The 27,842-nt window shown below is 40.9% G+C and overlaps 2 protein-coding genes across 6 annotated transcripts; one reads left to right on the forward strand and one right to left on the reverse strand.

Annotated features, from left to right (window-relative positions):
- The first annotated feature begins 1,270 nt into the window (after positions 1-1,270).
- Positions 1,271-13,974, forward strand: pm20d1.2 (peptidase M20 domain containing 1, tandem duplicate 2). 3 transcript variants are annotated; one of them, XM_054778144.1, is made up of 13 exons: positions 1,271-1,523; positions 1,643-1,729; positions 2,764-2,999; positions 3,143-3,229; positions 3,301-3,434; positions 3,553-3,672; positions 3,748-3,823; positions 3,889-3,950; positions 4,017-4,095; positions 4,167-4,236; positions 4,310-4,477; positions 4,557-4,656; positions 13,567-13,974. In XM_054778144.1, the coding sequence occupies exons 1-13, from the start codon at positions 1,283-1,285 to the stop codon at positions 13,619-13,621; spliced, it is 1,515 nt and encodes a 504-aa protein (XP_054634119.1). In that variant the 5' UTR covers positions 1,271-1,282; the 3' UTR covers positions 13,622-13,974. The 3 variants fall into 3 exon arrangements, with proteins under 3 accessions (XP_054634119.1, XP_054634110.1, XP_054634127.1); XM_054778135.1 differs by lacking the exon at positions 13,567-13,974 and adding an exon at positions 4,814-7,216; XM_054778152.1 differs by lacking the exons at positions 1,643-1,729; positions 13,567-13,974 and adding an exon at positions 4,814-7,217.
- LOC129182286 (acidic mammalian chitinase-like) lies at positions 9,323-27,793 on the reverse strand. 3 transcript variants are annotated; one of them, XM_054778182.1, is made up of 16 exons: positions 27,652-27,790; positions 18,288-18,757; positions 17,704-17,794; positions 15,665-15,733; positions 13,252-13,397; positions 12,831-12,881; positions 12,656-12,687; positions 12,540-12,566; positions 11,911-12,112; positions 11,761-11,814; positions 11,404-11,563; positions 11,231-11,328; positions 11,062-11,146; positions 10,816-10,989; positions 10,655-10,738; positions 9,355-9,886 (listed from the first exon to the last, which is right to left on the reverse strand). In XM_054778182.1, the coding sequence occupies exons 7-16, from the start codon at positions 12,678-12,680 to the stop codon at positions 9,740-9,742; spliced, it is 1,056 nt and encodes a 351-aa protein (XP_054634157.1). In that variant the 5' UTR covers positions 12,681-12,687; positions 12,831-12,881; positions 13,252-13,397; positions 15,665-15,733; positions 17,704-17,794; positions 18,288-18,757; positions 27,652-27,790; the 3' UTR covers positions 9,355-9,739. The 3 variants fall into 3 exon arrangements, with proteins under 3 accessions (XP_054634168.1, XP_054634179.1, XP_054634157.1); XM_054778193.1 differs by lacking the exons at positions 18,288-18,757; positions 27,652-27,790 and adding an exon at positions 17,123-17,261 and having other exon boundaries at positions 9,323-9,886; positions 17,704-17,919; XM_054778204.1 differs by lacking the exon at positions 12,540-12,566 and having other exon boundaries at positions 9,353-9,886; positions 27,652-27,793.
- Positions 27,794-27,842: the final 49 nt, after the last annotated feature.

Below are 27,842 nucleotides of genomic sequence, written 5' to 3' on the forward strand. Positions count from 1 at the left end.
CACAGGAGTGGAACGCTCTCTCCCACAGAACATTAGAGAACTGAGTTCATATACTTTATTCAAAAAATATCAAAAAAACTGGTTCATAGCACATCATACATGTAATCACTAGTACTCAAAATAATAGTACAGTATAGGTTTTTCCATGTTACCCCAACTGTGCTGTTATTTGTGTCTCCGTCGATGTGATTTATGTTTAAGTATTTTGTGTGTTTTAAGTGTTTTTTGTAAATTTCTTGGCCATTTTATCCAATGTCTGCACTGTAGTCAATTTAGTGTGTACACTATATCTTTTAACAGGGTTTATGTAGTTGCATCTATGTTTTACTAATCTTGTATATTTGCATTGTTCTTTTTATAATCCTTTTACTGTTGTTTTAGGGAGGCGATATTTAACATCTGTCCAGGAACAACAGGTGAAAAATAGCCTTTTGGCTCATTCTGGTGCATTTGCAGCAATGCTATTTAATGTACACTGTCCCTGTCAAATAAACCAATAAAATAAAATAAAATGAAATAAATATTTGAGCTGACACCACTGCTGCTGTGTTTTTATTTCTGAGTTTGGAAAAGTTAACACTAGGTGTAGGCATTCGTTTCTATGTTGCCATGTGAAATCAATAAGCCGAGGAAGGAAGTTCTGGTAATGCTTAAAATGGCCAAAATATGCATAATACTGTAAGTATTACATGTTATTAATTTAATGTACCTGTTACTACGTGGTCACAGCATGCATATACAAACTTGGAGGTTTTGGGAGGTGTTTTAATAGCGGTCTTTGTAGGCAACATAGGTGGATCCCATTATGTGCAGTAATGAGATGTCTCTTTTTATCTGTTTTTATATCTTTAGAACACACAGAAAAGAGAAAGACGTGTGTTCATGTCTCACATAAGGATTATGGGCAAAATTCCCTCCCCCGCCCCCAAAAAAGTGAAACTTTCTGAAAAATAATACTTAAAAACATAATGTTTACATACACAACAGAGAATAGATTTCAAAAGTACATTTCAGAACAATAGTCAAATTGACTAGCAAAGCAAAGAATAGTAAATACCATTTACCATTTGTGCAATTGTCAATATTATTTAACAAGGCACAACATTAGAAACGTAAGATTGTAATAGGAAAATAAACTACGTGCGAGAGAAAATTGTTGGAGCGGGGGAGTGAAAAGCTAACGTCATACTTACTTTAATCAACTTTATTTGCTTCCGTCGAAATCGCATGTGACGTCAGCGTTGTCTTCTTTTTGCGCATGCGTGTCAGGTTAGTGCTGAGAATGCGAGCTGCCAGAGTTCCACATTCAACCCTAGGACCAAAATTTAAGATGATAAGGGTTTCGAAGATTATAATAGGAAGTGGTTTCGCTGTTGTTCTAATTTTGATTACAATAGTATCAATCAGAACTCTGTCACTGGACGTCAATGCAGGACTTCAACTCGCACACTGGGAAAAAGCGAGTAATATCTCTCTTGACATAGACCACCATAAGCGAGAGGAACTTATTGCTCATTTTAAAGGTAAACGCTGTTTTTGCTTATTCAACTCAAGTATTAGCTGTGTAAGTAAAAGTTCGCGTTATTATTAGTAGGGATGCACGCAAATAGTTTACGTGGTACTTCTCTTCTCCTTCATTCAGAGGCTATTCGCATCCCCACTGTTTCTTTCTCAAGCACAGAGATTAACACTACTGCACTGCTTCGCTTCAACTTGCTTCTGCAAAGAGGTAAAGCTACTTTCATAACGCCATTGTTGCACCCGACACACAAGTCACCCTTGCACAAAACAGCCTTTAAAAAAACTGTAGCAATTCGCCCTATAGTGCTGTTTCAGCTACAAAACTGAGGGCTTTTATTATTGTGTGTATTCACCACCGTTTTTATAATGTACACGACTGGTCTCAACAAGTGGGAGTTAAGTATAATCATTTACAGTTCCGCCATTTGTGGACCTAACGTTACGTAAAAGGTAGCCCGAAACGCTGAAAACAAGTCGTTTTAACATTAATAACCAGGAGGTATTTATTTATTGAAAGTACCGCATATGCAGAGCGTTTCTAAATTTAAGTTCATGAAAAAAAGCGACATTTAAACTACAAGACAATTCAAAAAAACATTCTCACATCAAGTACCACCTCAGATATTTGTCTTTGCGAGTACAGTACCATGATGCCATGTACTACCGCTACATACAGTACCACCGTGTTTTAGCTTTGGTTTAGCTTACGTGGTTTAAACCTGCAGGTCGTTATGTGAGTTAAGCATTCATATGTTTGCAAATTTAAATTAATTTTTTGCTTCATAAATCTGCATTTGTACTTCATATGTATATGTATCCTAATAAAATGTATTTTCAATTAAAAAAAAACAAACAAATCAATGGTGTTTCTGAGTACCACTAGATAGAGTCTGCGTACCACCAGTGGTACTTGTACCACAGTTTGACATGTTGTATATTCTCCTGTAGCTAACTGTCATCCCCAAAATAAATAGCTTTCACAAAAACAATAATCATATAGTTCAATTAGCTCCTCTCTTGGTTAAGTCCATGTATTGGATCTTATTGGACTGTGTACCTAAAGTGGAATGTGTGTTTAAGCATGCGGTGACTGAAAGATGTGAGGCAACAATACCTGTACAATGCAGTACAGTCTTTTTTGTTACTGCAGCCTGTATCAAATATTTTTAGCAATGAGATGTGGTGCGCTCTATAGCATAACATAAAGTTATTTCACCCCTAGTCTTTCTTTCCTCTTGTCAGCCTTCCCAACGGTTTTCTCTTCAAGCTTGGTACACCATGAATTGGTGGCCAACTACAGCCACCTGTTTTGGGTCCCAGGATCGCAGCCCAACCTGATGCCCTACCTGATGTTGGCTCATATCGATGTGGTGCCTGCCTCAGAGTCGGATGGCTGGGTGGCTCCACCTTTCTCTGCCCAGGAGATAGATGGCTTCATCTATGGTAGAGGGACTATAGATGACAAGGGTTCTCTGATGGTGAGACAATCCTTATTGTGGGCTCACTATTAATTTTACGATATAAGATTTGGCCCTGGACTGCCTCATCGGTGTAAGTTTCTTTCCGTCCTCAGCCAGTCTTCACTTTCACTTTTCAGACATTATTTCCATATGTCTTTTAGGGAATTCTTCAGGCCCTGGAATACCTGCTGATTAAAGGTTATGCACCACGCAGAGGGTTTTACATCGGCCTCGGCCATGATGAGGAGGTAACTTGCCTACATTTACGTTTACGTTTACATGTACATGTACATTCACATTCACATTTACATTTATATAGATCAGTGGGTACAAAGGGGCCATGAACATTGTCCGACTGCTGCAGCAGCGTGATGTACAACTGTCATTTGTCCTGGATGAGGGTTTAGCTGTACTAGATGGAGTCATCAGTGGTCTCAACGGACCTGCTGCTTTGTGAGAATACAACATCAGTATTGTATTTACTCGTCAAATAATGCCATGTTAATATTTGGCCAAATTCTACTTCTTTTTGCATAAAAATAAGATGTTTGTGTGTGCATGTTTTGTATAGAATCGGGGTGAGTGAAAAAGGCTCTGCCACTGTAAAGCTGAGTGTGTCCGCTCCTCCTGGTCACGCATCAATGCCTCCCAGGGAGAGCAGCATCGGGATTTTGGCTGCGGCAATCAAAAGGTTTTTCTTTGAATGAAGCATTTTTGCCCATCTTTATGTAAGGCATTGTTAAACATTATTGTTCCATTTGCTCAGACTAGAGGAGAACCCTATGCCCAGGTTGTTTGGTCATGGACCTGAACGTGCGACTTTTGAACACTTGGCACACAAGGTAGGACTTCATGTTGGTAAAAACTCTTTGATTTATAACCTGATTGTTTTTTATTTTCTTTTTAGTTTAGGTACCCAATGAAGTTCATACTGTCAAATTTATGGCTGTTTTCTCCACTTGTTGGCAGGTAATTACATCCCGAACTATGTTCCTGATGTTTTCATGCAGTAAGCGAGTACGTTTTGTGATGCAGGTTTCTTGAACAAAAACCAGACTCTAATGCACTTGTAAGAACAACTACAGCGATCACAATCTTTAATGCTGGTGTTAAGGTACAGTGGCTGGAAATTAACATGCAACTCAGTATGACGTTCAAAAATGTCTAATTGTTTTGTTATTGCAGACAAACGTTATTCCTTCCCTTGCTGAAGCATATGTGAATCTACGAATCCACTCAGCGCAGTCATTACAAGAGGGATGGACTCATGTTTTATTTGTGAGTGTCTAATGTCAGATCAGTCCTATAACATTTCCTTTGCTTTGTTTAGGTCCTGGATCTCATCCGGTATACAGTTGGGGACCACCGTGTAAATATAGAGCTAATTGAGGGCTTTGATCCTTTACCTGTCAGTTCATCTGATGAGACGTCTTATGGCTTCCAAATAATCAAAAAAACTGTGTTGGACATGTTTCCGACAGTCGTAGTCGCTCCAGGTAGATGCCAGATTCAAAGGACAGACATTTTTCAGCATAACATTACTTAACTGTGTATTTAAATGTGTGGAATATGCAGGTGTATGCGTCGGGAACACAGACAGTCGACACTTCAAAGCTCTCACCACTGATATTTACCGCTTCATCCCTTTGTGGTTTAAACCAGGCGATGCAAAGAGGTAAGATTGTCTAATAGATTGTCTAATATTGAATCGAAAGGCAACAAAGATGTTGACCTAAGACTGGGGGTGTACCGCTCAGATTTGCCAGTGTAAAACTCTACGATTAGTAGACCTGGCATCTAAAAGTTTTTATTTATTTTTTTTATTTTCCTAGATTCCATGGCATTAATGAAAGGATATCCACAAAGAACTACGAGGAGCTTATTCTGTTCTACTCTAGATTGATCCAAAACTGTGATATTCAGAAACTTCCTGAGCCTCACACCTCTCTTCATGAACTCTAAAAATGTAGCAAGCAGAGTTATGTCCTTTAACAAAGTCATCACATTTTAATTTAGTCAATATTATTTCATTAAAACCACTGTGACTGATGTTTCTCTGCAAAATCTGAGTGCTAACTACTTAGGAAATGCTGGAATGTGATATTTAAACATAGATTTTATGATTGTGTTATTTGATACAAGTGCGTAAGTAAAGTTTTGCAACACCTTACTACAAATATAAGTGGGGATTTGCAGTGTAATATTCACAGTAGCTTGAATGGACACTTAAAATACATGTGTTAGTACAGTAGTCATGTCTTACAATAGTTAGCTATAACAACATTCACCACTAGGGGTCATCCAAACACAAGTTTCTCTCATTGCAGATAAGTTGTTATTGTAATGGCAGGAGACTGACAATCTTTAAAGAAGAAGAAGTCAGTTATTGACACATTTTATTGTTTTTTTGGGGGGGTTACCCACAATCACCTGATAAATCAAGAACTATCAATGAAATGCAGTCCAATGTGCTGATATATTGTTGTGTTATATTCCATAATGACTCACAGAAGTAATTCTACTTCTCGTAAGTCTTCATGTGCCTCGATGACGGACTTATGCGCATGTGTTCTTTCTTCTTCTACGGTTTGGAGTGTCACGTGGTTCTGTCTGTGTGCCTGTTCACAGCGCCACGCGTAGGTGTGCCTTATGTATTACATCGTTTTCACTCAGTGATGCGTTTCCGTCTAGATGCAACTATATACTAATGCGCCACAGTTTGGACGCAACTTTTTTTCGACAACAAAAAAAATCCCAAGAACGTTCTCGTATGGACAGGGCCTAAGTGTTTATATAGGTTTCTTCTCATGTAAACAGCTACATGCTAGTATTTTAATGTTACCATGTTAGCAATGCTGAGGTTAACATGCTCATCCAAGCATGATGGCGCGAAGTGTCTGCCAATGTTAAAACTAATGAAAATGGCTAAAAATGGCTAAAAAACTATGCTAATGTTAGCATGTAAACAATGCTAATATTAACATGCTAAAGTTTAGCATGATAAACCTTAGGTGCTAGTAAACCTAGCACCTAGGATTTCGTCTGGTTCTTCCTGGTTGGCGACTGCTCTGGCATATGACCTGGAGCCCCCATCTGAAGCCCCCGCCACGATCACATCGCTCATTCGTACGTTTTGGTCTATGTCATGAATTGTGTTCCTTCATTGCTCGATTATTTTTTCCTTTGCTTCATTTTCTCCTTCGCTTCGGTATGGTAGGTATGAATGTGAGTGTGAATGGTGGTTTGTCTATATGTGCCCTGCAATTGACTGGCGACCTGCTGGGATAGGCTCCAGCATACCCGCGACCCTAGTGAGGACAAGCAGCAGAGAAAATGTATGGATGATTACAACAATTAACAAGAGCTCAAATAAAAACTATTTGAATCAATCAAAAAAGAAAATTATTTGTCCCACGTTGAGGTAACAATTCCACTGTCGTAAATTGCTGGTTTTATAACACCAAAATGCATTTCTTCTTTATAACAATGAAGTAAGACCCTATTTTTGTAATCTTGAAACCATTCGTCTTTGTAGCAAATGAGTGAATAATGAATCATCATATTATGATGCTGGTGCAGTCAGTGATCCAAATGCAGGTACTGGATTCATATATTCAATTCCTCATGCAGCTTTTGGATGACAGGATAATTGCTCTGACCGTAGTGCATCCCTTTCAAGTCATCCAGGTCGATCGACATGACAAAGGATCCCCCAAAGCTGTTCTTTTGGATATACGCCCATAGAGTAAAATGATACCTGTTGAATGACTGACAAATTCATGTAAACATATTAGGCCCTGAAAATGTTTGTGAATGTTGTCACAAACAGTATGACAGAAGTAGCTGAGTAAATGGTACGCTGTAATCGATAGGTAGGTAGCAATTTTATATTAAATTAAAGGCTGTCAAAACCCAGATTTGAAGTAGCGTGAATAGAAAGTCTTTTTTTTTTTTTTTTTTGCCAATGCAATTTTATAATAGAAACTGGAGCTAAACTTGTCTCTTACATCATAATAGGCCCAGAGACCTGAGGCCTCATCTACTGTATAAAACTCTTGTACGCACAAAACAGGGCCGAAAAGTTGCATACGGCGTTTTCCACGCCAAGTATTTTACCTATAAAAATACAACCTGGCGTATGAATGCGTGCACTGGTACGCACCCTTTTTAGCTGGCGTACACACTTTTTGGAGACATGGCAAAAAGGTGACGTGCATTTTAATTGAAATCATATGTTAAAAATAAACATGCAATGGAAGCCAATAAAGATTTAAAACTTTCCGTCTCCAAATAATGGGGTTTTCTTTTGCCGTGCTTTGAAATAACATACATTAGTTCCTCATACAATAATTACAATATACCTAATAGTTTGATGGTGTTAATGTCATTAAAGGGGTAGTTCGGATTTTTTGACATGAAGGTGTGTGACATCCCCATCAGCATTGTACTACAGCAACAATGACTTACCCCCCCCAATGGGTCCCATGAGTCTAGTTCTGGTTGGAAATCCGTGGCGAGGAACGTAGTTCCGCTTAGTTACTGGGGCCATTCAAGTAAAGAGTTCGGCTCCTCAAAACAATATGCATTCACAGGAGTAATACATTTGTATCACAAAAATGCCTTCTCAAACCAATTAGACCTCACAAAACCCTCATAACGCTGAGTGTTTTGTCTCCCGCCGTATCCCTGCGCACTGTCGCCTGTGCATTCATGTGTACTGTATCCGATGAAGGCACTCGCAGTAAAGCCACTCTTCTTCCACGACAGAGCATGGCGGCCATTTTTACGTACCGTATGAGTACCACAGCGGAAGAAGATGCTTACATAAGGATAAGCTTATATTCATCTAAAATGTGGTATCAATTACGAAAAATGTAGAAACATGCTCACTAAAAATGGAAATGTGTGCCTTGATATCATACCGTTTTGGGGTTTTTTTGCCTCGGTCCGCTGCCACTGAATCTATGTTTTATTTTGTTTCGTTTATTTTATTTTTTCTGCCACTTTTTTTTTTATGACACTTTTTCCAGTATGCTGCAGCCATCAAACCGGATCCCTTCAACGCCCTGGCTGCGCCTTGAAACTCTGTCCATAAAAGCGATGAACAGAATCAGAGACAAAGGGCAGCTTTGGCGGATACCAACCCGCTGGAAATGAGTACGACTTATTGCTGGCAAGGCGGACCAAGCTCTGACACTGCCCTGAATTAGGTGGTCTGATACCCCGTACTCCCAGAGTACTCCCCACAGGATTCCCCAAGGAACACAGCCAAATGCCTTCTCCAAGTCCCCAAAACATATGTGGACTGGTTTGGCAAACTCCCATGCACCCTCAAGGATCCCGCCGAGAGTCTAGAGTTGGTCCACAGTTCCACGACCAGGGTGAAAAACCACACTGCTCCTCCCGAATCTGAGATTCAACTATCCGGCGGATCCTCCGCTCCAGAACCCCTGAATACACCTTACTACGAAGGCTGAGGAGTGTGATCCCACAATAGGTGGAATACACCCTCCGGTCTTCTGTCTTAAAAAGGGGCATCCAGGACCTTAAGGAACTCCAGACGGATCTCATCCACCACCGGGGCCCTGCCACCGAGGATCTTCATCTTTATGACCACCTCGGTATCCTCAGCCCCAGATATTGGAGATCCCCTCTCAAGTTGAGGGGCACGCCATTTCCACCATACATGGAGTTGACAGTGTACTGCTTCCCCCTTCTGAGACGGCGGATGGTGGTCCAGAATCTCTTCAAAGCCATGTGGAAATCGTTCTCCATGGCTTCCCCAAACTCCTCCCACGTCCGGGTTTTTGCCTCTGCAACCGCCAGGGCCACAAACCGCTTGGCCTACCGGTACACTTCCATGAGGATGGCTTTTCTTTTTCTCAGCACACTTCCACCAGAAGAGCTTGCTTTATGCTTGGTAGCCATAATAACATGCAAAAAGTTCATTAATAAGTGACGTCATTCCGTGTTTCTGTGAATGAGACACAACAGGATCCATCTAGCATGCTAGATGCCTCGCCTCACTGTAAGTCGGCACCGCTGCAAGCGTATTTGTCTTCTGGGTGTTAATGAAACAAGTCAGTCCCGTGTTTATGGAACAAAATGAAGTCATTAATTATTTATGGGGCTGTGTACGTAACCACAAAACTTAAAATCCCAACAAAATTTAAAATCCCAACAACTAAACCTGAGCACCCCACCTGTGTTTGAAACCATGTTTTACAATACAGTATGTAGGTATAACGTTCACCACAAGGGGTCATCCAAAGACAGGATTCTCTCATTGCAGAGAAGTTTTTGCAAGGCAGCAGGAGTCTGACAAGCTTTGATGATTTTCACCGTCAATTATTGACACATTTTATTGTTTTTTTTGGGTTACCCACAATCACCGGATGAATGAAGTCTGATGTGTATCACTGCTCTGGTGGTCTTCATGAACACGTAGTCACAATAATCATCAATGTGAATAATCTGCAACACCTGCATCGTTATATACAGTATATAATCATCTACTGATTACACCACAATTAACTTCAGTATATTTGAATCTACCAAAAAACAATTGTCCCACAGTGAGGTAACATTTCAACTGTCGGAGATACATTACATTTATTAATTAATTTTCCCATCAGCCACCAAAATGTTGTATTTCTTCTTTATAACACTGAAGTAAGACCCTATTGTTTAATCATGAAACCGTTGATCTTTGGAGTAAGTTAGTGAATAATGAATCATCAAGATGCTGGTGCAGTCCGTCATCTAGATGCAGGTAGTGTAGTCAACTCATCATGCAGGGTTTGGATGACAGGATAATTGCCTAGACCACAGTAGTTCCCACTGAAGTCATCCAGGTTGATGGACATGACAAAGGCTCCTCCAGCGTGGTTGTTGATAAAGTCAGCCTGTATGGCCCGTAGAGAAAAATGTTAACTCTTGAATAAGTAACAAAAGAATCTAAACAAACATATTAGGCCCTGAAGATGTTAGTGAATGATGTCACAGATGACAGAAGTAGCTGACTAATTGGCATACTGTAGTAGATAACGAGGTGGGTATTTAATATTAAATTAAAGGCTGTTCGAACCAAGACTTAAGTAGCATGAGTAGAAAGTATAAGAAAAAGGATGTTTTTTTCCCTCCAATGCACTTTTCAACCAGGTAGCCCCCAATGATCACTTCTTTGGGATAACACAATGTTGCAGCTAGGTTGCCAAGTCCATAAAAAGTAAATAAGAGACACCTAGATGGCACTTTTTTATTTGTGTAATATGATTTTTTTAAAGACTATTTGACCTGAATTTAATTAGATGCATGTTTACATGGGATACATGGGAATGTCGTTTTTTTTAATGAATATTTATTTTATTTTATTATTCATTTTTTTGTAAATATTAAGTAAATATTTGTTTAAATAGACCTATGTCCTACTTAACACACTATTTATATTAATTAAATAACTTAGACGCACAACTAGTGTTTTGGGGACGAGACGCAATTATTATAATGATAAGACCAGAAATGACGAAAACGGGACAAAGTGTGTCTCTTTTCAGTTCAGTACAGAGCGTGTATCTTTGTTTCTAAATATAGGACTGTTTTTCTTGGGACGGTTGGCAGCCTCAGTTGTATCATTGTTTCAGTTTTTTGTGTTTGGCTGAGGTGGCCTATACCTTTGCAACTATGGTTGGCAAGCTGTCATAGCCAACAAAAGCATTGGCAATCTGGCTTGTACTCTCAGACAGGTGATGGCAAACCTGTAAGGAAGAGACACTTTTGACACAATGCATTCCCAATCATCATTTTGGAAGCTAGCGCTGATCTTGTCTCCTACCTCATAATAGGTCCAGAGACCTGGTCTATCAGTAAGGTAACCTTGCAGTGGCTTAGTTTTGTCTGGTTCACTCAACCCAAGTGTCTCAGCAAAGGCTCGTCCATATGCCGCAATACCCAAGTTAAGCTTATTCTGTGGTGCTCCATTGCTGGCCAAGTATGCAGCTGCCGATATCTGAAATATGGGCAACACTTTTAGTAACAAGGAAATAGAAGACAAAGGTAGCAGGAGCTGGTTGTTACTGACCGTTCGCTCAAACCCCGTGTCGCTGGGCTGAGACATAAAGTTGATGTCAATGCCTGCCGTCATCACATTCAAGAAGTCTACGTTACTGTTAAAACAGAGAAATTCTTGCTGATCAAAGAATGCAAGCAGCAAATTGTACAAATCATTTGGAAATGACATTTGTGTTTACTTGGCAATTGTGTGGACATCATAACTGCCATCAATGACTGATTCCACAGCAGAGATGCTAGCAGTGAGTAGTAGACCCTCGAAGGCCGCTCTCAGTTCCTATACAATAAAAAATGCACTTTGAAGTCTTGGATAAACATGTACAGTAAGATGTATTTTTAAGGTAAAACATACCATAATAAGCTCTGAGAACAGTTGCGGGTTAAGTGTTGGATAGTTCATTCTATTCATCCAGAAGACGTTCAACCCATCAAACCCATATTCTTGCACCGCATCGATTGCTGAACCAATAAAGCTGCTTCTGCCATTTGGTGTGCTTATCATGGTGTGGAGTCTGATAATTGTGAGGAAAAAAACAAGTTCTCTTTACAAACGGAGGTACGAACAAGATGAGCTGTGTAGGGTGTTTTTATTCTTAATAATCCTGGGTAATGCCGCAGGTTAGTATAAGCATCATATTGTATGTTATGTTTTGTATTTTGTGCAAAAATATATGAGTTAATAAAATATATTTTATTATCTTAAACTTACGCAGGGAAGTTAAGCATCAGATTGACCTCCAGAAGGGTTTTAAGCTGTGGATTACTGATGGCACACACATGTTTAGTAGTTACTATTGAACATACGTCCAGCAAACAACAACAAAATGCTTAGCAAAAATGTGCATGTGCAAGCTCTGACCTGTTCTTTAGAGCATTGAAAGCGTAGAATTGTGGTATGTCCCCAGGAATAATACCAAGCTTCCCAAAGTTGTCAATGGCGACAAAGCTATAGACCAGATGACTACACAGAGTGGGATCGATGTCTGAAATTTTGAAATGTCCTGGCCCTCGGTTTTGGACTGACGCGCTGTCATAGTGACACACCAGTCTTTTGGTAGCGCCTGTAACCAAGGAAACCAAGAGTTAAAATAGTTAACGAGTAGATACAGTATATAGAGCAACACTAGATAGATACTTTATCAACACAACATATACAGTATATCATTCGCAAAACTTTGCCATCTCAATGTGTACAGATTTAAATAAAAAAAAAATAAAGGCAAGATGGGCAAAAACTAAAGCAACAAAGAACAAAATGCACAAGCAGCATCAAGAAGAAAAAAAAAAGGCAAAAGTTACTCAATATTTGCATGTGTACAAATGGTAATAAATAATAGAGTATGGGTATGGTATTTTTGCACTGATTCTACAAACTTGAATGTACAAAGTTTGTAGAATCAGTGCAATTTGAGAGAGAGAACTACAGTACATTCAGCGTTGAAAGACTTGTTCACTGTGTCTGCTAGTTACTTAAAGACATAAACTTACTCATCCCAGTGATGATCGCACAGAGACCTTCAAATGACACACTCAATCAGAAATGTTTTCATTTGGTGCAAACCTATTTGGTATTAACATTTAACTAAATCATTTCTGCACCTTACCTGCAAGAAGAATTAGCTTGTGCATGTTGTTGCTGTAAAGACAAAAATAATAAATAGTAAGAGTTCATATGTGAGTGTCGGGTATCAAATGGTCTCATATCATGACCTCTGACTCTAGTTTTGACATGTTAGCAAAGAGCATGTAAAACCAAAAATGATCATGTGTTTTCCTTACTTTTGTGGGGATAGTGGGTTGGTAAAGATTGAATCAGTGACCAAAGACCATCTGGAACAATTCAAAACATGCAAAAACATAAGTGCATAGTTTTCTTACAGTACTGTACTGAGCAGTCAAAAAAATACACCTTTTAAAAGATCAATGTCAGCTGCACATTTTCTGCAAACGTCGCACTTTAGAGTTCACCTTCTAATGCCGGGTTAGTTTCCCCTTGAATTTTACTGAAGAAAGGGTATACAATTTGCTCACTGCAGTCCATACAGAAATGTTTATATAGTCTCAATAATCTAAAAGAGCCTGAGCCAGCACATCTATGATGTGTTTTCAGTCACATCGCAGGCAAAAGGAGGTTTATAGAGAACAAAATATCTCAATGCTTAATACTAAATAAATAAAAGCATATTGTCATTTTACTTACCAACAAAGAGAAATCTTCAATTGCCTCTGTGCTGACTGGATGGTGACCACTGGTCCTTCATATATTTATACTGGTTGACAGGGTGTGGCAGTTGGCTGGATGTATCATTTTGTTCAGGAGCTCAGCGTTTTTGTCATAATAATTACCTGGAACAGAGGCTTGAATTAATGTCATGCGCAAAACGCTGCCATCTCAACGTGATCTACGAAACCTGAGCTACGCAAGCATGTATGGGTCAACTCTGTGTATGTATTTTGCTTTTTGTGGGGGCTTTTTTGCAATATTTATTCAAAGATGGATGTTTTTGCATTGCAGTGTGGTAAGGAGCGCAGACACCTCTACATGGGAGAGTCAAGAAACAACAAAGTGAACATAAATTCTGTGGCATCCTTCAAGGTACTGTGATCGAGGTACAGTGCAAAAGTCTTAGGACACCGTTTAAAATGTTGTTTTACCGATACTTTAATGACCACATATGAATGTCACATGGTAAAGCAAGCGGCATGGACCATTCACACTTGTGGTTTGGTAGTTGTAGTTCTGGTCCAGACCAAAAGAAAAAAACATTAGCTTTGCAGTCACACAGGTATTTTCTTCATCGGACTAAAGGCTGTGCAGTAAAAACATAAGTATGGAATAAAGTCTAGATGAGGGGTCGGTAACCTTTAACATCAAAAGAGCCGTTTTTTCCTCCTCTTCCAGTCAAAAATTGTCTGGAGCCGCAAAACATCACATAGCTTATAAACTTCTAAAAATTGTAATTAAAAAAAAAAAGTTACCTGTTACAACAACAAAATTCAACAAACAGAAGTGCAGCGAGCATGTGTAGGCCTACTCTGAAATCATTCAAACACTAAACTCTGTAAGCCTTTTTGGGTGGTTCACATATTTGTTTAAAATTAAAACAAAACATAGCCAACTTTAAAATAAAAATGCTCAATAGTGTTTATGCCTGTGCTGAATTGTCATCAATGACCATTTTATTTGTCCTGTCCCTGACTGCCTTTGCAAAGAGAGGCATTCTTTCATTTTCTCAATCATTTCTAGTTTATTTTTTAAGTGGGAGAATCGATGCTGATATTTTTATGAACGATTCTTTCATGTATTCTCCATCTGTGAATGGCTTCCCCCTCCTTCCCATCTCATGTGCAGCCCAGTGTTGCCAACTTGGCCATTTTGTCACTAAACCGTCTTGGTGACTTCTTTTCCCAACAGCGACGAGCGACAAAGCCGGAGGTGATCGGCTTTTGTGATCGGTGTTGAAAGGCATTAATTGGCATTCGCTGATCACATGCTTTTTCACGGAAATCGTCCGATACTGATCGGTGGCCCATCGATTGGAGCCTCCCAGGTATCGTGCGTGAGATTAGTGTATTGCTACAGCCATAGTGTGTTGAGTAAAATGTGTCCCCATTCAAAGTGTTCAACTAACGTAATCGTTATGTAATTTCCAGCAAGAAACATATTTTCCTACAGAATCTGCTTCATTCGATGCATCTGTTAATCAGGTTTAAGAACAAACAAGGTAACACAGTGGTCAAGTGAGTAGCATGTTGGCCACACGGCCAGGAGATCTAGAAGATCTGGGTTTGAATCTCTGTTGAGCATCTCTGTGTGGAGTTTGCATGTTCTCCCCGCCTGTGCATGGTACTCTGATTTCCTCCCACATGTCCAAAAACATGCACTTTTGGTTAATTGGCAACTCTAAATTGTCCGTAGGTATGAATGTGAGTGTGAATGGTTGTTTCACTGAGCCTGGACAGCAACTGACGATGGAGCAGGTTGACGCGGGGACTGAACCTCAGCAGAAATTGAAGATGGTGATGGCGACACCAGAGCGTTTGCAGTGGAAAAATTTGTTAGCAAGGAATAAGCGAGCTTCGCAGTCACAATTAATTAGCACAACAAGCTCTACCACAAATGTACAAGGAAGTTAGACAGTTGCTAAGCCTGATGCCGTTGACAGGTTGGTGTTCCTGGCACAAAATAAGGACATGCTTGCGTCTTCTAAAAATGTTTACGACTACTACTGTTCAATTTAAAGTGTTTTTGAGTTGCTGACATTTAAACATTTCCTCTTAAACCAGGCACTCCATATTTTGTTGTTTTGTTATTTATATCACACGTTCACAAATTATTTTTATTTTTGAAAACCTCATGAAAAAACAATTACACATATCCTGTTGTTTATGTGTTGCAGAGTGTCTTATGATGCACAATAGACAAAGCTGAACTTAACCTTGTTACTGAGTTCCTACTAACCTGCGTGTGGAATATTAAACAAGTACAAGTACACTTCGCGGGGTCGGGTCAACTTCCTGGCTAAAGGTTGCGTTAAAGGGATAGTTTGGATTTTTGACATGAATTTGTATGACATCCCCATCAGCATTGTAGTCCAATAACAGCGACTTACCCCCCTTTTGGTCTCCTAAGTCCAGTTCTGGTCAGATTTCTGTGATAAGAACGGAATTCCGCTTAGTTCCTGGGGACATAAGTAAAGAGTTTGGCTTCTCAAAACAATAGGTATTCAAAAGATTCATACATTTGCATCACAAAAATGCCTTCTCAAAAAAAATCAGACCTCACAAAACGTACACCGTGAATCCGGAGGAGTTTAGTCATGTTAGCGGTGCACCCTCCTTTGCATGATACGATGGCGTTGCAAATGTCGAACTGTGCTGACCGTTCATTTTTTTTTTGCAGAATTTCAGCCAAATGTTTGTGCGCCGTTGCACACTGTCCGTGACTGAAATGGATGAACACAAACACTTCCTGCAGCTTCTTCTTCATTAGTGTTTGTCGTCTTCTTCTTTGTTGGTGCTACGCGGCCATTTTTTCCGGTCTGCAAGCTGGTCGATCATCGAACGTAGGAATCCAAATCTTAAAAAATTGTAATATTAAAATGTTTGTCCCGGTTCCCATCGATGACCAACCCTACTGCTGAGCATACATTTTTATGAAGAATGTCTTTGGTTTTGTTTTGAATAGCCTATTTTGACACAAAAACAGCCTAATTTGTTCTCATAATGGCTACGAAGAAATCATCCAAAGTGTGGAAGTATTTTGAAAAGGTTAAAGATGACTCCAGAAAGTGAAGTGCAACTTGTGCCAGCAGCCTCTTACATATCACATGACATCAGTGACCATCATTAAAGATCATTTAAAACGGGTAAGGCTGTTACACCAACTTCAATTTATGTCCTGACAGCGAATTTTAAGGCACGAAATTAGGTTGCTAACTGAGAGTTTTGGCAAGTTGCTTTTCAAGCTATGTTGTTCCTGTTGTTTTCTGATGTGTGCCAACAGCGACCATAAAAATAAAAAAAAAGTCTATATTAGTCGCCTATGGACAACTAACCAGACCTAACTAATCAGATTTGACTGTAGAAATCCTTAGTCAAAGACAGCACTACAAATGAGTATTTTATATCCACACAAAAACGTCACAATTCGGGAGATTTTTAATGCCATTTGGGAGGTCGAAAGGCAGGGGCAAGTTCCAGAAGTCTTCTGCAGAATCCAGAAGAGTTGGCAGCCAAGATAAACTATGTGTTACTTAACTGCATTTTTACCTATGGGGTGTGTGTCTTTTGCATAACCTTGTGGGTGTGTTATTGGCATGATGGCGGGTGTGTTGATTGATTGACTCTGGCTAACATACAATAGAACACTCCTTCATTATGAAACTTCAAGGAAGGGTCTAAAAGGACTTTAATGACAGTGAGGATCTGTATAATTCAGTTTTTAGTTGATTTTCCCCCATTCAGACCAAGGATGGCAAACGCCCAATTATCTTAGATTTTATAACATTAACAACATCATGTTTAGCAGGCGTAAACATAAATATTAGCTTAAATTGAGAAGAACTCACGTATAGCTCCCTCAGTAGATTATAAAATCTGTGTTCAGGGTGACGCCAAGATGTTTTCCACAGTCTTTTCTGTTTTTTTTTGTTGGGGATAGTTCTGTCAAAAATAGTCCCAAAACCACCATATGACGTCCGTGTGACCCTGAACAAAATAGGTGGCTGAGGTTAAAGATGGGTTGAAAAATAGTCACAATTGTTGTTGTTGCTGCTGTTGTCCTTGTCTCTTGTCTCTCTTTTTTTTGTTCCCCTCTCATCCCCGCGCACCCCCCCCCCCCTTTTCTTTTCTCTTCTTCTCTGTCCCCTCCTGCTCCGGTCCGGTCGCTCCAAATTTGCTTAATAACAAGCATCAAAGTCAAATAAATTCTGTATAACAGGGGAATTGTATATCACACTTCTCCCTGGCAGAGTAAATCTGTTGAGCACTTGACGGCATTTAGATGTACAATTCTATCTGCTTTAAAGGCTGGACAGGACAGGGGTAAAAAAAAAAATAGTCATGGGATTTGTCCGTAAGACATTTCTAATGTGTCTCAATTGACTCAATTACGCATGAAGTGCTAAAATATACTTGTGTGTTGACAGACCTCATAGTAGGATCAAAACCCAGCTTCATGGGTGTAGGTTCCAGCTGAGGCCAGTCCGTTGGCAGACGCTCCAGCGCTATTAGCTGCTAAACTATACAAAATGTGAAAAACCAACATTGAGCTTCACCAGAAGAGCTCCCTTGGTATTGACAGTATTTCATTTTAAAGTCCTTTAAGAGGAAAAAGAGAAACATGTATTGGGCACCAAACTGTAAGTACTTGGGTATACTGTACAGTATATCGAGGAAAAGGCTTCTTGAGACGTCATCTGTACTTCTGTGAAGAAGGTGTCGGACGTTTCGCTCCTCATCCGAAGAGCTTCGTCAGCGAACTAATAAGTGCTGGTAGCCTAGGCCTTAAATACAGTAAGAGTGGGCGGAATTTGTGTGCCAACACCCTCCGCCTATTGGTTCCTTAAACTAACCACTTATTAGTTCGCTGACGAAGCTCTTCGGATGAGGAGCGAAACGTCCGACACCTTCTTCACAGAAGTACAGATGACGTCTCAAGAAGCCTTTTCCTCGATGGACAACTCCTGTACGACTGAGAGCCTACACAGACACTGTACAGTATAGTGTACTCACCATTGTTGTCCCCTTCAGCGGTAGGGGGGCTGTTGTGACCAGTGAACAGTTCCCATGCTCCATTGAAATCAGTGGTGATTGCTCTAAGACTGCAAGGGAAGCTCAGCTTCCCCTAAAATGTCCCCCCCAAAAAAGCGGTGAAATATGTACTGCTATATGTACACTTCATTGACTAAATATGCTCTAGAATACGTTCATCTTTTGTTCAGAATCAGCTACTTATCACAGGTACCTTCTCATTCATCCCTGAAGCGCCACAGCACAGTCGGCCGCTGAGCATCTACTGGCTTTGATGGGGAGGCGTAGAGTGGGCTGTTCCACTGTGCGAAACTGGACGGCCATTTGATAAATGCTGGGTGTTGTCCTGCCCCTCGGACACTCAGCTTCTCTGGGGGGTCTACGGGGCAGTGGGCTGGCCCGGATGCTCGGCTTCTGCATGATGATTGGATGATCTGTCTGAGGCGGAATCCCTTTTGGATTGACAGTGAAATGAGAAAATCAGCGATTTTAAAGTATAAACCTCCACCGGAGCATTTTCCAAGTTTTTTATTCTGTTGTTCTGAACTGATCCAGAGACTACCGATCCCCAGCGACTTTGTTTTTGTTAAAAACGACTAGTGTTGTGTTCGGCGACTCTCGTCTGTCACTCTTCTGTCACTCTTCTGTTTGTTAATTTGTTCACTTTAGCAAACAGTACATGAGAGTTGTTACTAGAGTTGGTTGAAAGGTTTGGTTGAAAACACATACAGTAGCTTTTCTTTGTGAACCTCATAATGAACCTGGAGCTTTGACTTGCGCCATTTCTGTTCGGCTCTCTGGCACTCAATTTTCTGTGCCGTGACAGACTCTTCTTTTCTCCATAACCTTGACAGAAGCAATGGTATCCAAAACATCTACAACCCTTGATGTATAAGAGCTCAACAGATCATCAACATTAGAACACAGAGTGTTTTCAAACCTAATCCTTGCTATAAACTGTGTCCCTGTGCCGTTATTAATGAGTCTTCCCTGAACAACTGTAGAACCAACAGCTATACAGCATGGGGACTACTTTATGTATAGTAATACAGACTAGACACATGTTCTTTTAGGTATTATTACTGTAAGCACAGCACACTGTTACGCCAGGAAGCACTGCACATGGTTATGTTAGGATGGAACATTTCCCACTGGCAAGAATATCATGTACAGTACAGAGACATCTGCATGTTATTCTCCCCGGAACATAACACAATGTTCTTTTTATCTTTGCATACACACCAGTCAGACTTCCATATCATGTAAATGTCAGCAGTTGACACCATTTCATAACATATGCGAGTCAGCAGCTACAAGGCCGACCGGGGGAGGCCAGGCTTAACATTATAACTGATAGAACAACATAAAGAGAGGGGGAAAACACAACTCGAGAGAGAATGCTCCTGCCTTCACTCAGTTCCAACTCGTCATTGCCCTTTCTGTATCTACTCTTTTTTTTGTATTGAATTGTAAAACGTCCTTGAGCTTCCCAGATTCATTTGACAGCTGCTTAGAATAAAAGAACCCGGGAGGAGCCTTTGCCCTGTAAAAGAGCCGCTTCCAACAGTTATGTACTTGTGTACGTTATGAACATTTCCTCCGGTGTCTTATTTGTTACAATACAAGTTGTATGGTGCTGTAGACACAATAGACACTTTTGCAATCTCATAACCATTGTCAATGTTTCCCTTGCAAGCAGTCACTGCGGCCATGAGCAGCAGGCGCGGCTGACTGGTCCGTGCAGCTTCCTCCTCAAAGGCAACCAATAATTCCAGTAATTATAGACAATTACAGAATCATTTTTGGTAATTTGACAAAGCATATTCGTTTGATCTTCTTCCAGCTGGCCTGACAAATCACCTTGAACTTCATTTTGTTCTCAGCTGAGCTTCCTCAAGCTCCGGAGTACTTCAAGCCAAGACTGGATGGACGTCTGGCTGTTGACCCGTGTGGAGACCATGATGGTAAATCTGTCTTTACGTGGAGCAGTGTTTTGTTTTAGCAGTCATCCCAGTGCTTGAGTATTGCCATCATTATTTATTTAGCTCCTTTGAGACTCACTGCGCACTTCCAAAGTTCCATCCACCAACAGTCAGCACAGTCTTCAGCTTGGGGTTGCTGTGTGCCCATCACATGTACAATTCATGTGATTATAAAACGTACAGGTATGTTATCAACAGTTTTAAAATACATATTAAGTACATATTAAGACTGTGTCCCAGTTGTAGACTTTGTCCTTATTTTGTTGCTTTTTTTTGTGCTTATTTGCCTGGTTGTGTTTTGACTCTGCTAGTGTCAGTGACTGCGTGATCCTTATTTTGCTTCCATTTCACATGGTCTTGGTAACCTTCTTGAGCTTCTTGCGGTAGGTACCCACCCTTGTGTCCTACTTTCTGTGTTGTGTATTTAGCTTCCGTTCAGCCTTGGTTGTACTCTTATCCTGTCAGTTTTTGATATTTTCTGCACACATAGTTGCCATTATTGTCATTATTCCAATTGTCACGCATAGTCACTGTGATTATCATTATCATAGGGTTTATTTGTTTATTCCATGAGACTTTTCATCAGTGAACATATATGATTCAACTGATATGATGATATGATCAACATTGAAATAATGTTGAACTGCATCAACATTGATTCTGCTATGTATAGAAATATAGATAGATAGATAGATCGATAGATGATCAATTTTGTGGTCGTGTCATTGGACTTGTGGCCATTTGTTTTGGACACTCTGGTGAAGAGAGGGGGAGGAGCTGTCAACCGATATGTGGTGAGTTGATTCCGATGGTGAGTGAGGATCACACCGGTCAGACCTGGCAGGTCCAAACGTATTGTGAGGGTCTGAAGGAGTTTCAACTCCCACCTCAGGGAGAGCTTTGACCGTGTTCCAAGGGAGGCAGGGGACATTGGGCCTCATTCACGAAACGTTCTTACGCACAAATGTGTTCTTAAAGCCTTCTTACGAAGATTTTTGGCATTCACGAAACGTGTTCTTAACTCACAGTTTTTAGATCTAAGAACAAATTCTACGAACGCTCAGGAGGACTCTTACGCACAAGCAAAGCTTGCACCTCATGATGGATTTTGCAACCTGATCCCAAAAAATGTAGTGCAAATAAAATATCCCAACAATTATTTATCATCAAAACAACTAAAATATACTCCATCGATAAATATATATTCAAATCCCAATTCATCAAAAAAAAAGTACCTGGCTGGACGTGCGCTGCGCAGAGAGAGAATGTAAAGGGACCATGTAGATTTATTTGCTGAAAGCGATGAATATTTGATGTCCCGCTTCAGGCTTCAGCTTCCCTCTCTGTTCTTGCAGGTGTACAGGATCATCAGAATAACATCGCAATGAAACGTGGTGTGCCTATTGCGCACGTCCGTGGAAACGGCATTTATGTTTCCTGCAATGGTGCTCCATGCCGACTCGTTTGTGATGGCCTGATGACCGGTGGATACACGTGAAAATAAGGTGGTCTTGTGTTCGGTCACTCCTTGTAAAAGCACCTCTATTTCAGTAGAATTGAAGTTTTTCTTCTGTTTGTTGTCCAGCTGCTCCTCAGTCTTGCCCTTGCGTGTTGCCATCTCCGCCTCCAGCTGCCTGTTGCGCACGGCACATTTTTTACCTTCTATAGGAAATAATAGGCGGTGACCTATGCAAATTAGGCCTTACATGCACGGGCATCGCAGCTGACATTCATCAACCTAAGAACACCGGTACCAACGATTATCCCTACTTAAGAACGTGTCGTGAATGTGGCGCAGTTTCCAAACCACGCCTTCTTAAGTACACTTCTTAAGAAGACTTTTAAGAAGATGTTCGTGAATGAGGCCCATTGAGTCCAAGTGGGCCTTGTTGCATGCCTACGTCGTCAAGGCGGCTTATTGGAGCTGTGGCTGTAAAGGTGGTCGGTACCCGTTGGACATCAGCAGTAAGGGATGCCGTCAAGCTGAAGAAGGAGTCCTATCGGACCTTTTTGGCCGATGGGACTCCAGAGGCAGCTGACAGGTACAGGCAGGCCTAGCGGTTTGCAACACAGATGGCAACTTCCGGACAGCTTTGTAGAGATTCTGGACCAATATCTGCTGTCTCAGGATGGGGAAGCAGTACACTGTCAACACTGTGTATGGTGGGGATGGTTTGCTGCTGACCTCGACTTGAGATGTTGTGGACCGGTATAAGGAATACTTCGAAGACCTCCTCAATCCCACCGACACGTCTTCCAATGAAGCAGTGCCTGCGGACTCCATGGTGGTTTCGCCTATCTCTTAGGCTGAGGTTGTCAAGGTGGTCAAGAAGCTCCTTGGTGACAGGGCCCCGGGGGTGGGTAACATCCGCCCAGAGTTTCTTACGGCCTTTTTAAGACGGGGGAACAGAGGATGCCTTCCAACTATCGTGGGATAACACTCCTCAGCCTTCCTGGTAAGGTCTATTCAGGGGTTCTGGAGAAGAGGATCCCCTGGATAGTTGAATCTTGGATTCAGGAGGAGCAGAGTGGTTGTCTTCCTGGTTGTGGAACTGAAGACCAACTGTACACACTTGACAGCGTCCTTGAGGGTGCATAGGACTTTGCCCAACCAGTTCACATGTGTTTTGTCGACTTAGAGAAGGCATTCGAACATGTTCCTTGAGGAATCCTGTGGGAAGTGTCGAGTATGAAGTATTAGTACCGGACCACTAATTCTATATCTAGACTATTTTCTCCCTGTATGATCAATGTCTGAGCTTTGTACGCATAGCTGGCAATAAGTCGGACTCGTTTCCAGTGAGTGTTGGACTCAGTGTTGGCCAGGGCTGCTTAGCCTGCGGCTCTTGCGACCCAACCTTGGATAAGCGGAAGAAGATGGACGAATGGATGGAGGTATAATGTGATATAACACAATTGACTATTATAAAAGAAACGAATCACTAAAACTTCTAAATATCCCCAAACACTAGGGGTGAGTGAGTACACCACTATCTGTATCTGTTCACCCAACTAAATTATCTGTATCTGTAGCTGTACTCAGAGTGGGCGGGGCACAAACTGGAACAGGCATGGTTTAACCAGAAATGGGTGGGGCTTAAACTGGTACATTATTTTAAGTCTGAAATTGACATGGATTGATCAGAAGTTGCTATATTTCTCGTTTATTATTCAGCTATGCGTGTAAGTGATCTGTAATATTATTTATTTTTTTAATGATCTGTTTGAAGTTGGTGATTCATGCAAACATCCACTGATGGCAAAGAAAGAAACAATCTGTCAGCCTCGTTCACTGTATTTTTCTCAAAAGCACCGCGTTCAGTATTACAAGCAAAGTTTTCCAACTTTCTATCACCAGCCAAATTATAAGCAAGCAGACAAAAAAAAAAACCCGGCAGTGACTGACGCACGAGCCGCATACAGCTGTCTTGTGAAATGCACCGCGTACGTTGCAAAACAAGTTTAAGATTGCAACGTGCATACTGCAACGTATTGAGAGGGGTGTAATATTTTCCCACGCTTATGAATATAATGTGTAGTATGAGAGTATGATAGCCATACAGGCAGAATGTTTGATGAAGCTGTGCAGGTGTACCTAATGTTGTGGCCAGTCAATGTGCGTTACTGTTATCGCTGACTCTGTACTGCCAAATGAAAATGAACAAAATTCTTATATTGTAGGCTTTATGATGACTTCATGGAATAAGACAAAAATACATTTCAAGGAAAAAAGCGGTCATGCTACGCCAATTGAGTTGAGTTTAGTGAATGAGGCACCTCATGTCCTATGTGCCTACACAGTGCGTCTCGGGAGCTGCGGTCGCCGTTTGTGACTGGCCAATCACAGAGTGTGAAGAGTGGATACATAATGAGGATTTTCTTTCATCACGATTACGGAGAATGAGGAGATGTACTCATTTCATGCTCGTGTTCGGCAAAAATGCATTATCCGTAACAGATAGTCGTTTTTTACGTCCCTAGTTATCCCTAGTTAAAGATTTAACCAGTGACCAAAGAACATCTGGAACAGTTAAAATAATACACAACCATAATTGCACAGTTTAAAAATGTGTGTTTAGCAGCACATGGCACCCCCATGTCGTCAGAATGGTACAATCTTGATCATGACATTTACATGATAGTCCAATCGGACTCCTCTGAATTGAATCGTCGAATAATCGGCTATTCTAAGACACCTCTTGTTATTTCATGTCTAGAGGGCTCTAGTAATGGTAAAACCTGTATATTTAGAAGGTTGTAAACAGGTTTTCTGTGCTCTAACTATGAAAATATTCCATTTATACAGAAGGAATTCTACTTCGCGGAAATTCACTTATCATGGTCAGGCCTGGAACCAATTAACTACAATAAACAAGGGTTTACTGTACATGAGAGAAACCTGAGATGAGGCTGTGCAAGCCGAGCCCTCTTGGTACGCAGTCCTTCATAAACTAGATTGGCTTATTGGCCATTACTTTCAATTAGATAGAAATCTTAAAAACATGCTTGCTAAAAATGAAAATGTGTGCTTTGATATCGACAACTATTTTTTTCACTTTTTAGCCAGCCAGTAGACATTTTTTTTCATACCACTGCTGTGTCCTCCACATATGATAATTTTCCCAGTATTTCCACCTCCATTTCCATGAAATTCCGCTTTTTCATCCTTGTCATCTTCTCACCTGCCGTGATTCAGAAAGACAGCGGCCACCGTAACAATGCAATCCAGGGTCTGTCAATATGGACGCTGCATTGACGCACCACTTTTGAGAAGTCTGAATATTTTTGTACGTGCACTTTTATAGTTGGCAACCCTGGACTGTTGGTCAGTGGTTCCAAGACCATACCTGTTGACACATTTGAAAACAAGGGAAATTTTCCCATCCCACACAGGCTGCTGTTGCTCAAGTGTGGATTATCACCATTATCACCTGCAGCGTAGTCCTGGAGAGCACTTTTTTTGATGAAAGTTAATATACGGAGATAAACATGATAAACAGGAGGACGTTGGGGGGAAAAAGGGCAAAATACCAGAGTTTCCCAGGGAAATGGGAGTGTTCCTCTTTTCAGATGAAAGTACATTTTGCATGTCAGCTGGAAATCAAGGTCCCAGAGTCTGAGGAGAAGAGTGGGGAGGCACAGAATCCACATTGTTGGAAGTGTGAAGTTCCTACTTTTAGTGATGATTTGGGCTGGCATGTCATCTGCTGGTGTTGGTTCACTGTGTTTTCTGAAGTCCACAATCAGCGCAGCCATCTACCAGGACATTTTCGAGGGCTTCATGCTTCCTTTTCCTGACAAGCTTTATAGAGATGCTGATTTCAGTTTCCAGCAGGACTTGTCCCCTGCCCACTTTGGCAAAAGTACCAAAGGCTGGTTCAGTGGCCGTGGTGTTGCTGTTCTTGATTGGCAAGCCAATTCGCCTGACATGAGCCCCATAGAATATCTATGGGGTATTGTCAAGAGGAAGATGACAGACACCATACCCAACAAATACAAAGACCTGAAGGCCCTTATCAAAGCAACCTGGGCTGCCATTCCACCTGAGCAATGCTACAGGCTGATCGCCTCCATGCCACACCACATTGATACAGTAATTCATACAAAAGGTCAATACAAACATACAAACAATGAAGCACAGACATGTAAATTGTTGCTCAATATGTAATTAAAAATGACAAGATCTGAACACACCCAGTACACACCCAATACTTCCTTGTTTTTGCAATGGCAGAAAATTATTTTGTAAGTCACAATCACAATTAGCCCTCTGAATCACAACTTTCATTTTCACATTTGATAAATGTGTTTATTTTTTAGATTAAACCTAATGTGTACTTGTGTGTTTTATTTTTTTTTAAGTTAAGCTTTTATTGCCATTGATGGTGCATTATATGGCTACATAAACAGTTGACGTTTACAGCATGCACGGCTTAATGCAAGCTCTTACTACACAGTTGGAACCTCCGTGAGCTCCCCCCTTTTTTAGCTAAGAGGATGTGTAGTTTGTACACCAAATTATTTGCCACATTTGCATTTGGGAGACTGTGGAGGTACAGAAAGTGAGAAATACCGTGTACAATACAAGCTGCCTGGAGGGCGCCAATAATCGAACGTTCTACAAGCGTCATATCCCGCAGTCTTCCTGCTTTGAGTACAAGTTACGCTGATGTAATACACGCACACACACGAGTTATGTTTGTTGCCGACTAATAATAGTGGCGTAGCTCAGTTTAGCTGCTAGCGTTAGCTATCATTGAATGTATAGTCTCTTAACAGGATGACTCCAAACTGTCGGTCGCTTCTATGAGACTGCTTTTGTGCACATGCGCGTGCGTGCAGGCATGTTCAGTATGTGACAGCTTTGATTGACAGCCATGAACTGTCATCTTACTTGCCCCTAACAAAAATCTATGTAATTTAAAAAAGTGATTTGAACACACAAGTACAACAGTGACAGGCCATGAAGTTCATGGCTGGTGAGGCACTGACTTCTTCAGAGGTTTTTTTTTTAAATGTTAATACAGGTTGTTCGTTACAAAAAACACCTTTTGTCTGTATATTAAGTCCCTGCACCTTGGTTTCAGATGGGTCCATGACCATCATTCTATCTGAATGGGATACTAACAAAGGTGATACCACCCAAACAATCATCGTTGGCGGCCAGTGGCCCCTCCCCTCTCCATTGTATCTTCACGTAGCCCGTTTGCTCGACGGCGTGGCTGATGGGCTTCCGTGGCTCTGCGTTGTTTTTTTTGATGTGATGAATGGAGATGACCACGAACCTGGGAGCGATTGTGGTGCTGACACACAACCTCTTTGCTTACACTTCACATAAATGAAATGGAACTGAAGATCAGGCAGCGACAAACAGGAAACACCCAACAAAAAGTACAGCTAAAAGGGACCAGAACAACAGAAAGAGAGGTGCACAAAGTACAGGAACCTCTGCTGGCACAATTAAGCCACTGGCTTCCATTAACGATAGTCATTTGACAACACTAAAGAGCCAACTATTCCTGTGTGGACCTGTCTCCTTTACAGCAGTGGTCCCCAACCTTTTTTGAACCACGGACCGACTTGTGTTCCCACAAATCTCCCACGGACTGGGAGGGGCGGGGGTGTCGTATATTATAGCGATCTAATTTATCTTATTATGTATTGTGTAAAACTAAGACATGAATAACATCAAATTAAAAGCACAAAATGAATGCAGACCCACCATCCACCAGTTCAAGTTCCAGCCAAGTTTTTCCAGAGATTATTTCATCACTGTTTGACGTGTGTGGTAAAGGCAGTGCGCTAGCATGAATTAACGTGAGACAAATGTGCACATTAGCGCTCAATAAGTCATCAAAACTTACCTTTATGCATTCCCACACAGTATCAGCATTTGACAGCAAATATGAGGTGAAAGAAAAATGGTAAAAATACAGTAGTAGTCTATCTGTGCAGCGAGAGAAAGTTAGCACACGTACAATGGACATGTGTCAAGTGAGACGGATGTAACAGAGAGAATCCAGACACTTTTCAAAATAAAACATCAAAAAAGAAA

The sequence above is a fragment of the Dunckerocampus dactyliophorus genome, chromosome 1, assembly GCF_027744805.1.
Source record: "Dunckerocampus dactyliophorus isolate RoL2022-P2 chromosome 1, RoL_Ddac_1.1, whole genome shotgun sequence".
NCBI classification, from domain to species: Eukaryota; Metazoa; Chordata; class Actinopteri; order Syngnathiformes; family Syngnathidae; genus Dunckerocampus; species Dunckerocampus dactyliophorus.

What these genes read in the sequence shown, in the direction of transcription:
- LOC129182286 (XM_054778193.1), bottom strand. Translation starts at nt 12,680, where the DNA reads ATGCACAAGCTAATTCTTCTTGCAG. An exon ending in GATGTCCACACAATTGCCAA is followed by an intron (nt 11,147 to 11,230) that starts GTAAACACAAAT and finishes CTGTTTTAACAG; the next exon opens with TAACGTAGACTTCTTGAATG. An exon ending in GTCTCTGGACCTATTATGAG is followed by an intron (nt 10,739 to 10,815) that starts GTAGGAGACAAG and finishes TCTTCCTTACAG; the next exon opens with GTTTGCCATCACCTGTCTGA.
- pm20d1.2 (XM_054778135.1), top strand. Translation starts at nt 1,283, where the DNA reads ATGCGAGCTGCCAGAGTTCCACATTCAACCCTAGGACCAAAATTTAAG. An exon ending in ACTTATTGCTCATTTTAAAG is followed by an intron (nt 1,524 to 1,642) that starts GTAAACGCTGTT and finishes TCCTTCATTCAG; the next exon opens with AGGCTATTCGCATCCCCACT. An exon ending in CAACTTGCTTCTGCAAAGAG is followed by an intron (nt 1,730 to 2,763) that starts GTAAAGCTACTT and finishes TCCTCTTGTCAG; the next exon opens with CCTTCCCAACGGTTTTCTCT.